The 16,471-nt window shown below is 37.3% G+C and overlaps 1 protein-coding gene across 2 annotated transcripts in view; it reads left to right on the forward strand.

Annotated features, from left to right (window-relative positions):
• PDHX (pyruvate dehydrogenase complex component X) overlaps positions 1-16,471 on the forward strand; it is a 68,753-nt gene that overhangs the window by 3,218 nt on the left and 49,064 nt on the right. For both annotated transcript variants that reach the window (XM_032488446.1, XM_006195041.3), the window contains exon 2: positions 11,931-12,011. In XM_032488446.1, the coding sequence (XP_032344337.1) occupies positions 11,931-12,011 (81 nt within the window). The remainder of the gene's footprint in view (positions 1-11,930; positions 12,012-16,471) is intronic.

A 16,471-nucleotide genomic window follows, 5' to 3' on the forward strand; every position in this document is an offset into this window, starting at 1 on the left:
AAGTTCAGGATGATGAAGGAGAACTTAGGAAAGCATCTTGGAGGTGGCAGCCCTTCCAGGCTGAAAGAGTAGCATATATAAAGGCCTAGAGGCCAGATGTGATATTTACCTAAGTGGCAAAGGATGTGTGAACAGGTTTTCAACCTACCCTATGCAATTAACTTTGAAGAGTTTCCACTGCTGTCCTTTCAGAGAAAATGACATGGTTTGAATTAATTAATAATTAATAAGATTTTAATAATACTGCTTTTAAGTTGTCTCTGGGGAATAACATGTTGAATTTAAAATGACATGTGAGTAGAAAAATAAAGGTTCAAACTTTGTAGTGCTTTGTCCAAAATACAAGCACAGGCCTTGCATATGCAGATGTTAAATACACATATCTAGGGAAGCTAAAAGTCTAGGAAGTTACAAAAGGACAAAGACCTGACGTCTACAGTAGGATTGCAAGTTGGCAGCCAGTGAACCAACCTACGTGATTGTAGAAGAAAATTAAATTTATTGACAATATTCAAAAACTAGCAACTTTAGGTAAAAGTCTAGATTTTTGGCTTTTCTTGAAAATTTAAAATTAGGGCGTGTGTGGTGACAGATGAATAATGATTGTTCTCTTTAGGTAGGAAATTGCCACTTTCTAGTTTCCTAGTCTCCTCTCTCTTTTACCCCTTAGTCCTGTGGTATTTGTCATCACCTCTAGTTGTCATTCTTTTCTTGTACTCTTATCTCTATGGACAGCAGACAACAAGAGGTATTTAGGAAAAATGGGAGAGAGCAGTTGGTATGTGTGTGTGTGTGTGTGTGTGTATACATATGAAGAAGCTTCTTTTAGATTTACTATGAAAATATAGCATGTCTGGATCTGAAGAAAAAACTTCCAGATGCTGCTGGGCCACTTCTTTGACCTGCCTTTTCCCTATAGGCATCTGAGTTTTTGACAGCGGTTCTATAACAGGGAGGCAACTTCTTTGATAAGAGTTGATGGTGTGGTGTGTTGACCTAAAACAAGTAGACTGCCAGACATTTCTCGAGCAAAGATGGGTATATTTGGGATCAGCAGAGAATTGTAATTTGGGGCCTGCAACCATGGGGAGCCAGGTGCAAATCCCACCCAGCGCAGGAAGGAGAGGGGCAGCGGAGGTGGGGAGTGCTATAGCAAACAGAATCCATAGCTTTTCATTGACTGAGTCCTTACCAGGAAAGAAGAGGAGTCAGTCTTCCTGCTGGGCTCTGCTGTCATCAAGGGCGTGAGAGCTTCCCCTTCGGGTCTCCCCAATATTTTTAAACAAGTATTTTTTGCCAAAACAAATACTGTTTTAGGCCTGGCTCTAATTCAGTCCTTCTACACTAATACTGATGAGACTGTTACTGTTCTTTGAGTTCTTTGACTGTGGTCACAGAAACTCATAGATTAGCTGAAGTAAAATAGGATTTCTTAGAAGGATACGACACCAGATTTATGAAGTTGCGGCTGGGGCCATGGGGGATCCGTGTTGATTCCATACACTTCTAGGCTCCCATTGTTTTTTTCTCTGATTTAGTTTGTTTTTCTCCACAGACTTGCCAGTCTGCTTCCTCATAGCTTTTCTTTCTCTGTAATGTCAGCTTGCTTTGCCTTCATGTTGATTCAGGCCCTTATGCTCCATGCTCTTTTAGTTCAGTTCAAGTGCACACCATCATTTCTGTGATTTAATTCCAGATTCCTTGGGCAGAGAAGCTGTTGACCCAGTTGTAGGTCAGCTGTGCTATAGAGTGCACAGGATTGATCCCATCAAAGACTGCAGTTAGGACATTTTCTTTAAAAAGGGAGTGTGATTTGGGAATCAGTGATGTCTGCTATTTGGACAGTCTGATTAAAGTAGGAGAGTAGTGAAGTCCTTCATTTTAACTGTTATGGGGTAAGTATTGACTAGAGAAAATAGGTGACTGCTTAAGCAAAGCAGATCTAGGCTACTCAGTAGGTGAGATGTGTGATCATCTAGGGAAAACAGGAAGGGGATAAATGAGATCTTAGTAGAAGCAGCAGCAGGAGAAACTGATAAGGTTTGGATTATCAGGAAGTACTTAGTACATATTTGCCTTGCCTTAAAACATTTCATTCAGGATATGGAAGTGGGCCGTTCAAAGGAGGCATCACGTATTGAGCATTTCATGGGTTTCATTTTAGATTCTTTACTTCTGTCACTCCTAATCATAAGAACCCTGCAAAAGTTAGTTGTGCTTTATTGGTGAAGAAATAGAGACTCCATGAGGTTTAGCTGTTTGCCCAAAGTTAGTAAGTAAATGACCATTTTGGAACTATGTACATGATAATATGCAGGGGGAGAAAAGGAGTCCTTTCTTGTTGGATATCTTGGAATGGACTGACTTTGACTAACCAAGGGGTTGGGTACTATAGACTGGATATTTGTGTCCTCCATCTCCCTGCTCCATTTATATGTTGAAACCCAGTGCCCACTGCGAGGGAATTAGAAGGTGGGGGCCTTTGGCAGGTACTTAGGTCATGAAGGGAGCCCTCATGAATGGGATTTAGTGCCCTTACAAAAGAGACCCCGCACAGCTCCCTCACCCCTTCCACCACATTAAGATACAGCAAAAAGATGCTGTCTATGAACCAGGGAGTGGGTCCTCATCAGCCACTACACTGTGTCTGCCAGCATCATGATCTTGGACTCCCCAGCCTCCAGAACTGTGAGAAATAAATGTTGTTTATAAGCCACCAGTCTCAGATATTTTGTTATAGCAGTCTGAACAGACTAGGACACTGATCAGTGGGGTCACTAACTCCAGGCACACATTCACAAGAGATACAAGCAAACAAAACTGGGTCTCTACCAGCAAGAAAGAAGTTGGAAGAGTGGGTTTGGGAATAATCAGTAGCATTTATTGAGCGCTTTCAGTGTACCATGCCCCCTTCTCAGCACTTGACATGAATTCATTCAGTACTCACAACAGCTAATGCTGTGCTCTGGTGATAGAAATCCAGTTTCAACCCAGGGCTACCTGATACCAAAGCCTTTTGCCTTCCTTAACCACAGTCTACCTCAGTGCCAAGTGATGGCTCAGCTGCAGACATCAGCAGAACAGTGTCAGTATGCTGCAGTTTTGTACCATGTGTGTTCTGAGTGAACACCTGCCCTCTTTTTTTTTTTTTTTTAAAGAAGTGAGACTCTTTTAAAGTGTTAGTAACATCTATATTGTGAAATAGTGTTTCAGCAACAGTTGTGGTATCTTTAAGTAATTTAAGATACTAAAATTCTACACTGTGTATAAAGGATGGTAGGACCATTTCAGAGTTAAAGTGTATGTTAATGTGCTCCTCCCTGTAAATTTCTAAGATGATAGACTCTTTAAGTATGACTTATTGTTGCCTTGAGCTTCATTTGCCTTTACAACAAAATGTGTAAATCCCCAGACTGCTATGCGTGTGTCGATTTCTTTCGCCACACTTTTAAGTGGTGATTTCTTTTTTCCCTTGTTCCAAGATTACAAGATAATCTGAGATTCATGTAGAATTTTAATTTTATAGTTTAATACCAAGAAGGCCGATATTGCAAGCTGAAACCTCTTCTGAAATGTTTATTTTGTTTCATTCAGAGGAAATAATTCTGCAGCTATACTGACATACCTTAACAATTCCAGCCAGCCTCTTTACAAGTGTGTCATTGAATACTAAGTGTATGAAGGAATCAGCAGATTCTGTAAACAAAATGAAGTGTATGGTGACTTTTTGTACTTGGTAAGCAGTACATGTAGTGTAGCTCCTGATCTACTCGACACTTTTCTGCAATCAGGACTTTCTTATATTAATGAAACATTTCTAGGGAAGAATAAAGATTGGTAAATTTATAATTCAGGAGAGTTTATTTGGGAATATACTATCACTGATTTTTAGAGGTGCATAAATCTATTGGAAAACTGATTTTAAAAAAGCTGTATCACTTCTTCAGAAAAGTGCATACATAAAGAAGTTTGTATGTGATTGCAGGGAACTTGCAGATCTCCCTGTAATTTATCTATAAATAACCACTAATCTCCAATCTATTACCATAAACATGTTGGTCATTTCCTACAGAAAATAATTGTGCTGCTTTGTGAGGGTATTTATTATATCTGAGAACAAGAAAGATGTGTTTTAATATAGGAGTTTCAACTATAAACAAATGACTCATGGTTGCATTTACATAGGTGACTACAACAAAGGTAGTAATTTGGAAATCTTGATTCAGATCTGGGTTTTGGTTAAGTTTACCTGTGCATTTAGGCTCAATCAGAGCATTCACCTTCACTTAAACATCTGTATTTCGTTTTCCTTTTGCTCATACTGTTTCTTCAAATGGAGTGAACTTCCTTGTGGTTTGAAATTTTTCTTACTACTTAAGTGCCACCCTCCTAAGTCTTTTTATAGGGTCCTGGCAGGGAATAGATGACAATCAAAAAATGGGTAATTTGAGGAGAGTTTAGTAAGTGACCATTTTTGTAAATTGAGGGTGTAGAGATGGTGCTGTACTAGGGAGCTGTTTTGAGTAAGGTGCTTGTGACCACCTCCAGTCTTGCAGAGGCATGGGAAGGGAGCACTTCACAGAACTGGGAAGGAGGGAGCTCGTAGGTAGGACCTCTGATGGAGTTGTGCCCTTCAGTTAAAGGATCCAGCCAGGCCCAGGTGACCCCACAAAGAGGGAGCTTGGGAAATAAGTATCCTGACCTCTTTCTCCCTCTCCTTTCAGACTCTTGCTCATGCTGCCTGTTGGCTGAACCAACTGGAGGCCAGAGCACAAGGAAGCCTGTTGATGTAGCCTGTTACAGTAGTGCGGGGGAGGGCTGAGGGGTAGATCTGGAAGGGCAGATGGGAGATACCCGCAGATCCACCTGACTCACACCCATCAGTCATTACCCTTTAGACCTCAGTTTTAGCACTGAAACAATCAGGTACTGGCTTGTGTGTATGTGTATGGTGGGTCTCATGCTAAAAGAGGGGCAGAGAGCAAGTTGAGTTTCTGTCCTTGGAGAAATCAAATGTAGTTTCTGTCTGTTATGTCCCTAGGCCAGTGCTTTGCACAAGCGTAAGCACAGGCTCTTTATAACTGACCTGATTTTTAATGGGATTTTTATGTCTGCATTTGAATAACTGAATAGGAATCACGTCTATGTAGGCTCTTTGGGCACTTTCTATAGGAAGAAACGTTTTCTTTTTGGAGGGTTATCTCCCCAGCCCCTGACAACCATTGTTCTCCTTTCTTCGTCTGTGAATTTGCCTAATCTAGGTACTTCATAAAAGCAGAATCATAAAATATTTGTCTTTTTATGGCTGGCTTATTTCACTTGGCATAATGTCTTCAGGTTTCATCCATGTTGTTGCAGTTATTTCAGTCCTTTTTAAGGTTTTATTGTATGTATACACCATGTTTTGTTCCATTCACTTGTTAGTGGGCACTTGGATTGCTTGCAGCTTTTGGCCATTGTGAATAATGCTGCTGTGAACATGGGTGTGCAAATACCTGTTCGGGTTCCTGCTTTCAGTTCTCTTGGGTATATTCCCAGAAGTGAGATTGCTTGATCAAGTAAATGGTAATTCTATTTAATTTTTTGAGGAACCATCATGTTGTTTTCCCCCAGCAGCTGCACTGTTTCACTTTTCCACCAACAGTGCACAAGAGCTCTAATTTATCTCCATATCTTGCCAATACTTGTTTTCTGGTTTCTAGGTAATAGTCATTCTAATGAGTAGGCAGTGGTACTAGCACAGATTCTTTTTATTTTTCCTTTCTCGATCTGCTAGAGTCTCGGCTCTCATAGCTCTTTGGCATCTCAGGGCGCGTTATCTCCTGCCATCTGCTACTTGTGTATTTGTCTTGACTTTCCATTTAAACTATAATCCTTGGAGGTCAAGGTTTTCTGGTCTTAAATGGGTCTGGGGCTAGGCTAGCAAGAGCTCAGTAAACATTTGTTGAATGCCTAAATTTGCCCTTTAGCTTTGGTAGCCAGTATTATGACAGCACCCCAGAAGGCAAAACATTTGCCAGTGAAATTCACAAGAGTTTGTTTTCAAATGTGCAATACGGTTAAAGTAGAGATCACGAGTTAGTGTGCTTGAGCAGCGAGACCAAGGCTGGATTAGATAGAGGAAAGAGTAGAAAGGAAATCTTCAAGTTTAGATTGGGAAGGTGAAAGGAGCCTGTGAATTCATCTCTCATTACTGGAGGAGGGAACTGTAAAGTAGGATATTGTGATACATCTAGCTAACTGTCTGGACTCCCTCAGAATCCACTCTGTTAACCTTTTCTGTGCTGCTTTTTATATTAAACTGCTAACATTTTTGAGGCTTACTTTTTGCTGGGCCCCATTGTAATGGCTTTGCACATGTAGCCTTATTTAGTCCTTACGAGATAGACAACTGAGGCACCGTGATAGGTAACTTGTAGGTGGTGGGTTAGTAATCTGAGCCTAGGCAGTTTGGCTGCAGCGCCTGTCCTCTAAACCACAGTGGTATGCTGCTGCTTATTACGTTTTTTAAAAATATTTATCATTTTATTAAATATTAAAGTATTTTAACAGTAGTACATGCATATAGTTTAAATAGTTTAATAGTACTAAAAGGCTTATAACGATACAGTGGGTCTCTGACCCATCATTTCCCTTCTTCCCTAGTCACCTTCCTCCTTAGAAGCAACAAGTTTTGTCTCTTAACTTTCTTTTGGCATTTGCTCACCTTCCTGTTTGATTTTATACATCATTTGTGGATGACTTCTGATCAGTGTCATCCCTTGTCTTCCCTCCCTCATTCTCCCAATGTCGTTATTTGGCAATTCTTAATAATATTCAGTGTTTACATCAAACAGATATGCTCAAGTGAGAATTGTCATATATCGTCCGATATTATAATCGTTGTTACCTTTCTTACTTTTTGCTTTTCCTCAAGCTGTTGCCTTTTAAGTTTTTTCTTTAGTTTTCCCTGTAACTACTGCTGATTCATCCCACACCGTCTAATAGCTCAGCACAGTTTCTGTACTGTCAGTCACATCAGCTAATCTCTCAGTCACCTTGGGGTGTGCAGGTTAAACCTCTGTTGCAAAGGTCCTCTCTTCTATGTCTCCAGGCTTCTGTTGAATGAGGGGGGTGTTACCCAGCACTTCAATAGCATTCACCCAAATTCCCCACCTCCCCCAGCATTTCCACAGGTCCTCAGTGTTGTCAGTTCTTGGGCCTTTGGGAAATTCTGGTACAAGCCACGTTTATTATCTCAGCTTTCCTTATTTCTGGTTTAGCATTTGGCCTTCTCAAGTCTCTTTAGTTAGTTATTGCTATCTATCTGATTTACTTTTCTGCTTCCAAAATTATATTCTGTTGTTCCTTCTGTTCTCCCTGTTCTTGTGGATTTATGTCTAAAAGTAACAAAAAACAAAAGCACATTTTTAACTTAGTGTTAGATTCTGAGTTTTGGGGAGGGAGTGAAATTGGATATATTTGTTGTAGGACATTGCTTAAATGTAGATTATATGAAACCAAAGAAATAGCAGGCACTTACAACAGTATCACCAACCGGAGCTAAGTACTGCTGCCATTTTGGAGCATGTCCTTTTAGTCTGTGTGTGGATGCAAGCTGCGTAGGTAGGTTGGATTATGCCGTATACACTCTTTGTGGGCATCGTTCATTACCTCTGAGTGCTATTTTCACACAAACTATTATACATACATTCTCTGTTCATTGACATTTTCAACCTATTCTTATACCAATACGACACCAAGATAAGCACTTGTACAAAGAAGACTCATATGACAAGCACTCATTAAAAAAAATTGCTTTACCTGCCTTTATTCAGAACTGTAGTGTTAATGTTATTCTGTGCCCTGGTGTTGATTTTTAAATCACCTGTATTTCATATGGCTTTATTTCATTCAGCCTGCAGATGGCAGAATTGTTTTATTTGAGCAGAAGTTTTAAGGTTCATTTTATTTAATGAGTTCTTGCATTGGACAGAGAGGTAATTAAATGAGCAGCGTCTCTGTCTATTAGAAAAGCAAATTAATGTAAAAGGAGCAGAGCTGCACTAAGAAAGTGCTGGGTAGTTTATTTCTTCATTTGGTCTATCTTCATTTCATGGTTTTCGTGTTTGGATTATAGTTGTATAAATGGATTAGAGCATGACACTCTATGGTACCATATGTAAATTGCTGAATTTCCTGAATTACTTTAGTCAGAGTAATGGAGCTTAAATCTGCTTTATATTAGCCACAAAGCTATTTGTTCTTCATTTGCATTTTAAGAGTTTGCTTATGTTAATCTTTTTTTTTTTTAATCTGGAGATCTTTTAAAATTGATGTACAGATCTGTTTAAAGCTTTGATAGGTTTTGCTGAATTATGAGTGTTTTACTCTTGGTAGAAAAGAAATACTTTACAGAACAAGAAATTAGAATTAGATCAATGTACCATATTTGAAGTTGAAGACAGAATTATGCTGTAGAAAGATCTGGAAAGCAGATTTGAAGAAATGTAGGAATTGCTTGGAGAAACTGCTGTTAAGATTCAGTGATGAATAGATTGCCCACGTGCTCGACATGGAAAGTAAGGCAGCAATATACTGAGCAAAACATTTTAACTTTCTGTATCATTGAGGCAAAAAAAAAAAAAGATATTAAGACAATTGTGATGGATTTGTGAGACTACTTTTAAAATCAGTATGTTTAAATATAAACTGGAAATGTACATTACTATAGTTATTCTAAAAATTTTTATATATGGTTTTTAACTGCTGTAGAAGGGCAGACTTTACAAGCCATTAGATATACTTTGTTAGCTTAATGAAAAGGAATAGAATACAAAAAATGACTACAAAAGGGTTAAATTCTAACAAATTTGGGGTATTTTCTGAGTGTTAATTGAAATAACCTGTATGACCAGTGGAGCAAAAATACCACATTTCCTTTATTCTTACCATAGTTGTGCCCAGTTAGTAGCAGGAAATATAATTGGTGCCCATTTCAAGGCCTCCTCAATTTGACAGGAGAAAGGTAGAATGTACTGCTTGGGAATGAAAAAGGAAGCTATATATAATTTGTAATGAAATTAAACAATATTAGGTATAGGTTAAAATTCCAAGGAGTTCGGAAAAGCCCTCACTGTCTCAATAGAATTGATGGCCGCCGTAAAGGCCAGATATTAGTTATAAGCAGCCCTGTCATTCAAAAGTGATATTATGATTGTATAATTACTTTCCCACGGGGAAAAATATATTTGGAAAAGATATGTATAATGTTCCAACTGAAAGAGGATATACTGGAATGAAATATGTATTATTATTAATAAATTAATGCATATATTTTGAAATGATTTTCTAGCATGAGATTCTGAGGCTAGATTAGGTTAGATTAATCAGAAAATGCATTGCACATTTTATTCTCTATAATAAGCCAGTATAATCAATCAAGAGATAGTATTGAATAATGAAGATGTCCAAAATGTCTTTCTTTGGTTTTTGTCACCTTCATTTCAGAGAAAGGATAGTGATCTATTACAGAATTTTTATATTTTATTGTCATTCTTCAGAGAAGCAGTTTCAATTCATCCATGAAGGGTGGCTGTATGAGGAATGATTATGTTCTTTTTATTTTTAATATATGAAAAATTTTAAGTTTCTTGATGTGATAAATTTAAAATAATAAATGCAAAAGTTTTATTATAGTACTTAATGTCAGGACTAATGGAAATGTGAAGGTCTCATAGGTGAGAAATGGTAATAGGAGATACAGTTAATATTTATTGTATGACTCTATCATGGCAACTAGAACCACAGTATAAAAATATTGAAGAGAGACTTTGTTTTGAGAGAATTGAGCTGGTGTTTGTCATAAATTGGGATCTGGATGGGGAATTGTTGAAGTTCATTTATTTTGCTTCTTTGTAGTAGAACTCTATCTGATGTATAAATTTAATGTGTCTATGATTATGAAATGTTCTGTCTCATAATGCCAGGCCTGAACTTTTTGATAGAAAGGGATTGTCAGCCTGTTTGATTGGACACATGAAGAATGCTCACATGGACTTAATATGTCTAGTTTGATGTTTGAATTGCTGAGTAAATAGGCTGTAAATAACCAACGGTTGATTAATCAATGATCCATATTGGTAAGGATTATCAATGATGAGTGGTAGTACGGTGTAGGAGAGTACAGTCTTGAGAGTTAGGCAGAGTTCAAATCCCTTAATTAATGGATTATAGTTTTCTTATTGATGAAATGGATGCGTTGACTTAGAGTTTGGTTTGGACTCTTTCATTGTTGGGTTATTAAGAGTAATAATTCTACTTCTTTATCCTTCTTATAGCTTGGTACCAATTGAGAAAGAGGCAAAAAAGTCAGACAGAGATCAGAGTAACAGTTTTAATGCTGATGGTTTTGTCAGATTGGAAAATGTGACTTAAATCTGTGGCCTTCTGCAGTTGGACTTCTCAGTACAACACCATATTTAGACTTGGGGCTTTTATTTGAGAGGGAGAGTTTGTGTCTAAAAGCAAACACGTGTCCTAAATTGCTTCCCAGTACCCATGAGGCCCTACTGGCAGGAACAGAGGGAGGTGGGCTTGCTATCTGCCTTTGAAAGGCAGGTCCATTTATGCCCAGTGCATCGAAGAACCAAAAGGAAAATGCAGGTTCGCTATAGACAGGCAGGTCTTAAAATGAAGAGAAGGCTGAGGCAGGTGTGTGTGCTTGGGTCCTTTGCCAGTCAGTCATCTAGAGGGAAGTGAAAGAAAAGTGGAGGGAGATAGAAATTTCCCTCCACGTGCTTCAGAGATGGAACTCCTTCACCATAAAGCCATAGGAACTCTCCATTTGAAATTACAGTAAAATTAATTCAGTTTCTCAAAGGAAACATTTAACTTCATGTAACATTAGTATTCAGTTCTCTTATTTGAACCCTAAAACATCAATGGAAAAAAACAAGCCCCATTCTGCCTTTTTCCACATTTGAAATACGTTAGATGTGGTATGTTGTTTTGCTTTTTTGGGTCAAAGAGTTGAATAATCTGAGGTGAGAATAGGTTTTGTTGAAGATTTCAGGGACTGTAATTTGTTACTATGGCTACTGCCAAGTGTTGGAGCATGCTGTTAACTCTGTTATTAGTATAAATTTTATATCAATTGTAACCTAACAGCTGTGTGCTCTTTGAGTATGGTCCTGGACAGTGGAACTGTCATGAAGGCCATCTGGCCAAACATATAAAGTGTCTCCTTTTTTGGTATCTAAGGGAAAAGAATCTATGCTTTATTGAGAGATCACCCTGGTTTGCAGCTATCTCTTTGGATCCCCAGTTAAATTGTGGTATGGAGCATAATCTGAGATTAATTTAATTACTTAGGTTCACTTGCCTGATCATCCTTGATGAGGCACACCTCTCCTTTCATATACTTGGCAGCAAGAACCTTTGATTTTTGAATCGTATAACATTACATGGAAGTAAAAACAACCAATTTCTTAAAGTTTAATTTTGATTATTCTGTTGTAAGTGTAACCATTGTTATTTTGTTGTAGGTTATCAGAATCCTCTTTTTTTCTTTTTTGTCTTTTCCTTTGGTCATTTTACTTGTAAATGTTTTTTGCAGTGACAAAGAGGGAAGGAGAAGATGAAATATAAATCGACTTTTCTTTTTTTAAATCTTGTAAGCACCTGGCTTGAAAATGTTCATAGAGAACTTGGGGAATTATAAAAAAAAGGAGTTGAGTATTTCAGAAAGGAGTTTTATTTTTTAAACGTTGAGAATTTTTTGTTTCCTTGCTGTTTACTGGACACTTGGTTTGACCATTTGGATGTCTTTCCGGCTGTGGAATAGTTTCTTTCTCAAATTGAATTTGACATGAATTTACTTGAACTTCTTATTGTTGCCTCATGAGGTACATAATTTTTTGTGTTTAATCTTTCCTTTTTTTCAATTTCAGCTGGTCCTATTAAGATATTAATGCCATCACTGTCTCCTACAATGGAAGAAGGGAACATTGTGAAATGGCTGAAAAAGGAAGGTGAGCAGTTGCGTTATTAATACCTGTGTTATTTGCTCATTTTGGTTTTTTCTTAATCAGTTGATTTACACAATGCATGATATAAATGAAGTAATTGGTTCTTTGCTCATTAATCTTAATTGTTTAAATAAATTTCTCATGGTAATGCAGCAAAGGTTTTCCAGGTTCAGCCTGTATCTTTTCAGAATCAGAGAATGGTAAACTATTTTAAGGCTTTTTTCCAAGTTTTCATTCCTATCCTTAGCTTTTATTTTCAACATCATACATTCGTCAATTCCTGTAAGTTAATTTATAACTTTATAATGATTCTGTATGTGTGTTTTCTGTAGTTAGGCAAGCTGATTATTAGTTCTATTGGAAAGAACAAATAAGTAAGAACAATAAGGAAAACTCGCAAAAGAAGAGCAGTGGAGGAGGGTTGCAGCCCTACTAGATGCTGAAACATGTTATTCAGCCTCTGTAACTAAAACTGGGGTGTTGACACTTAAAAAGACAGACTACTAGAACCAAATAGAAAATGACGAAATAGACATAGTTGCACGTAAGTATTTATTGTCTCAATAATGAAGGAAGATGACATTGGATTTATTCTCTGTACTATGCCAATGATAAATTACAAATGAACCAGATATTTAATGTACAGAAATGAAACCATGTAAATACTAGGAAAAAAAACTGTTCAATTCCTCTGACCCCAGAAGTGGAATAAATACCCTAACTGCAGCTTAAAAGCCAGGTGCAATAAGGGAAATATTGATAAATTTGATGATAAAAATAATAACTTTAGCTGAAAACACAATAAATAGAGTGAAAAACATGACAGATTGCAGAAGAGTATTTGCAGTTTTCATCACAAAAATAGTAAGAAAATTATCCAACTCAGTAGGAAAGTGGCCAAGATATAAGAATAGATGGTTTACAGAAAAAGAATTGCAAATGGCCTTTAAACATATGAAAAGATTCTTCATCTTTACTAATAAGAGATACACAAACTAATACTACACTGAGATATCGCTTCTTACCATTCATACTGACAGAAATTTAAAAGTTTGACAAGCTATTCTGTAATGAGGCTGTGGGGGGAGTGGGGAGAAGTGGGCATTCTCGTACATTGCTGGAAGAAATGCAAAATGGTGTAGGCCCTACGGAAGGGAATTTGTCAATACCTAGAAAATTACATTTATATTTTCCCTTTGGCCAGACAGTTCTATTTCTAGGGATCCTATCTCAAGGCAGAAATAAGAAAAGACACATGCATGAGGCTATTTGTTGCAGCAGTGTTTCTAATAGCAAAGGTGGAGACAATCCAGGTGTTGGTCAGGTCTGAATGTGGTGGACAACTTCTACTCCATCCATAACTATAAAAAGGAATGAAGGGTATCTCTTTATGCTACTGTAGAGTGATCTTCAGGGTCCAAAAGCAGGGTGGAGACTGTTAGATACAGTATGAACATGTCGTTAATTAAAGAAAGGTATGGGAGTACTAATATTTGACACATTAAAAAGAAAGGATAAGACAAAAATTTAACAACAAAAAATGGTTACCCAAAGAGTGATGGAGGGAACAGTGTTGTGGGTGGAGAGAGGTGTAGAAGCTAGATGTCTCTGAATATATCTTGTTGTTTCTCTTTAACTTTGGAACCATATACATATTTTGCATAATTTTAAAATTTGATTTTAAGAGATTCCTGAGAAATGAAACCAAATGAAACAGAAGAACCTAATTATATATCGAGTTGTTGATATGACCATACAGAGAGGGGCTATTTCAGATGTCAGTAAACTTGATGATACATCCTTAATAGATTGTAACTGAAGGACAAAGACATCCCTAAAAATATCCTAAACTGTTCAGAGTAATCATATTATAGTGGTTATGTTGGTATTGCTATTCTAAGGTTTTTGTATATATTTTATGGAATAAAGCAAGTGAGTGATTCAGATGGTATTATTGGTTAGCCAGCCTTTTGGTGTGGTTTAAAGGAAAAACATGAAAGATAGCTAAGATTAAGGCAGGATACTAGGATGGTAGATTTTCTAGCTTTTTTCCATGGCGGGGCCTGGGACAACCATAAACCCACTATCAATGAGCAACCTTAACAATGAGATTATAGTCTCTAAATGTCAGTTCCCAATAAAGTAAACTAGCTCCTTGGAAAAGAGCTACTTCCAGTTCTGGGGCAGGAAATGTGCAAGATGCGCTTGGAACATCTTGTCAATTTAGAAAGCAAAGCAGTTATCAAAAACCCCTGAGGGTATCTTAAAAGACTCAGGAGCCAAAAATGGGACAATCTGAGGATCAGTAAGAATAATAACTGTTGTGTGAAACACATTAAATATATTTGAATTCAAAGCTCACAGTAATACTAAAGAAAAATACTAATAGTTGGTCTCTTTGGCGGATGCTAGTAAATTAACTCATTTTGAAAACTGTAATAAGTGGAAAGACTTAAGTATTTTTCCCTGCCTTTCCTATATGAACTGTAGCTCAGAGTAATCAAGTAGTTGGTGAGAAGTTTCTAATTATTGGCAGATCCCAACTCTTAAAAGATGGAGAAATAATAGAATGTCACTGTATCATAATTTTGGACTCTAATGAATTAAGGAATGTAACCAGTGACCATCAGTGGTTAATAATATCACAAAAAGAGAGGAAACCAGATAGTACACCCCAGCAGCTATGAGGTTGTCTTGCCAGAAAATTGAGCCAAACATGATCAAGCCTGTAGCTTTAACTACCATTTTCCAGGAAGTATAGGAGGAAGAGGGATGCATTCAATCACACCATGAGAAGTATATCAGCATAAACCGGACTGGGGAATTCTGCAGGTCAGTTTCTTAAATAAATTTCAAGGGGTGGGAAGATGGGGAAAGGAAGGAGGTAGGGGAACCTATAGCTTAAAGGAGACTTGAGACCAGTTCCAATGTATGAACCTTGTTTTGTTTATGATTCAAGTGAAAAAACATTTGGGGCTTTTGAAAATTATATATTTAATGAGATTAAGGGATTAATCATTTCAGAGGCTTAATCATACTGTGGTCATAATTTTAAAAATCTTATCTATAAGAGATATGAGTTGAAATACTTATGTATGAAACGATAGCATGTCTGGCACTAACTTCAAAGTAACACTGGTGGGAGAATAAGAGCGTAACTGTTCATGAGTCAATTGACAATTGTGTAAGTTGGGTAAAAGGTACATGTGGCTTCATTAACTCTGCTCAACTTTTGTATATGTTTGAAATTTTTGTACTAATATATATTTTTTGAAGTTGTACAATCAATAGCCGTTGGGCTATGACTTGGAGTGAGAAACTGTTTCCTCAGCTTTTTATAAGCTCCAGGTGAATTTGAATCTTGCTGTTACTAAGAGAATACTTGCTCAGTATTACCTATGAAACTGTATTAATCTATTATTTATAGCAACTGTTTTGCCTGATTTTTTAAAATTTATTTTTTATTGAGGTAATATTGGTTTATAATACTGTGAATTTCATGTGTACAGCCTTATATTTTAACTTCTGTGTATACTACTCATTGCTCACCACCAAAAACTCAATTTCCATCTGTCATCATACAGTTGACCGTCTTTACCCATTTTGCCCTCCGCCATGCCCCTCTCTGGTAACCACTGCTCTGTTCTCTGTATCTACATGTTTGTTTTTGTTTGGTGTGTTCATTTATTTTGGTTTTTTGTTTTGTTTGTTATAGTCTACATATGAGTGAAATCATACAGTATTTGTCTTTCTCTGTCTGACATTATTTCACTTAGCATAGTGCCCTCGAGTTCCATCCATGTTGTTGCAGATGGCAAAATTTCATTTTTTATGACTGAGTAGTATTCCATCGTAGCTCACATCTCCTATCCATTCATCCATTGATGGGCAGTTAGATTGTTTCCATATCTTGGCTATTGTAAATAATTATTTTGCCATATTTTAAGTACTTAGTATGGTACTTAAAAAATAAGGTTAAGAATATGAGGGCCAAGGAGATAAGGATACTACAGTACTCACAGGTACAGAAGGACAGAGGAAAAATTAATGTGAAGAAAGTTAGAGAAGGAGACTTTTTACTTTTCTGACAGCTGCTTTCTTTCCCTCTTTTCTTCCTCTGGTCATTGCCACATGTATTGGTAGAGTAACTCTCCCATGTGGCTCCCCCACAAAGTGTTGACTGTGGGATGGCTTCTTTTAGCACTCTGTGTATCTATCTTATGCTTTACTCTGCAGTTTGTTAAACTTCTGTGGAGGAAAGAAGAATCTCCAGTCCTTGTTAGGGCTTGTTAGACATATAGTAGAGAAATTGACCAGATGACTTCCCCATAGCCATTATTGTGCTTTAGCTTGAGAAGTGGTAAACCAAGTGCTTAAAAAGGAAAGAGAGGAGGGAAAAGTGAGTTGAGAATAAAGGACCTGTCCTGGAAGGACTCAACTGATTCCAAAGACTAGCCCTGGCA

This window comes from Camelus ferus, chromosome 10 (genome assembly GCF_009834535.1).
Source record: "Camelus ferus isolate YT-003-E chromosome 10, BCGSAC_Cfer_1.0, whole genome shotgun sequence".
NCBI lineage: Eukaryota > Metazoa > Chordata > Mammalia > Artiodactyla > Camelidae > Camelus > Camelus ferus.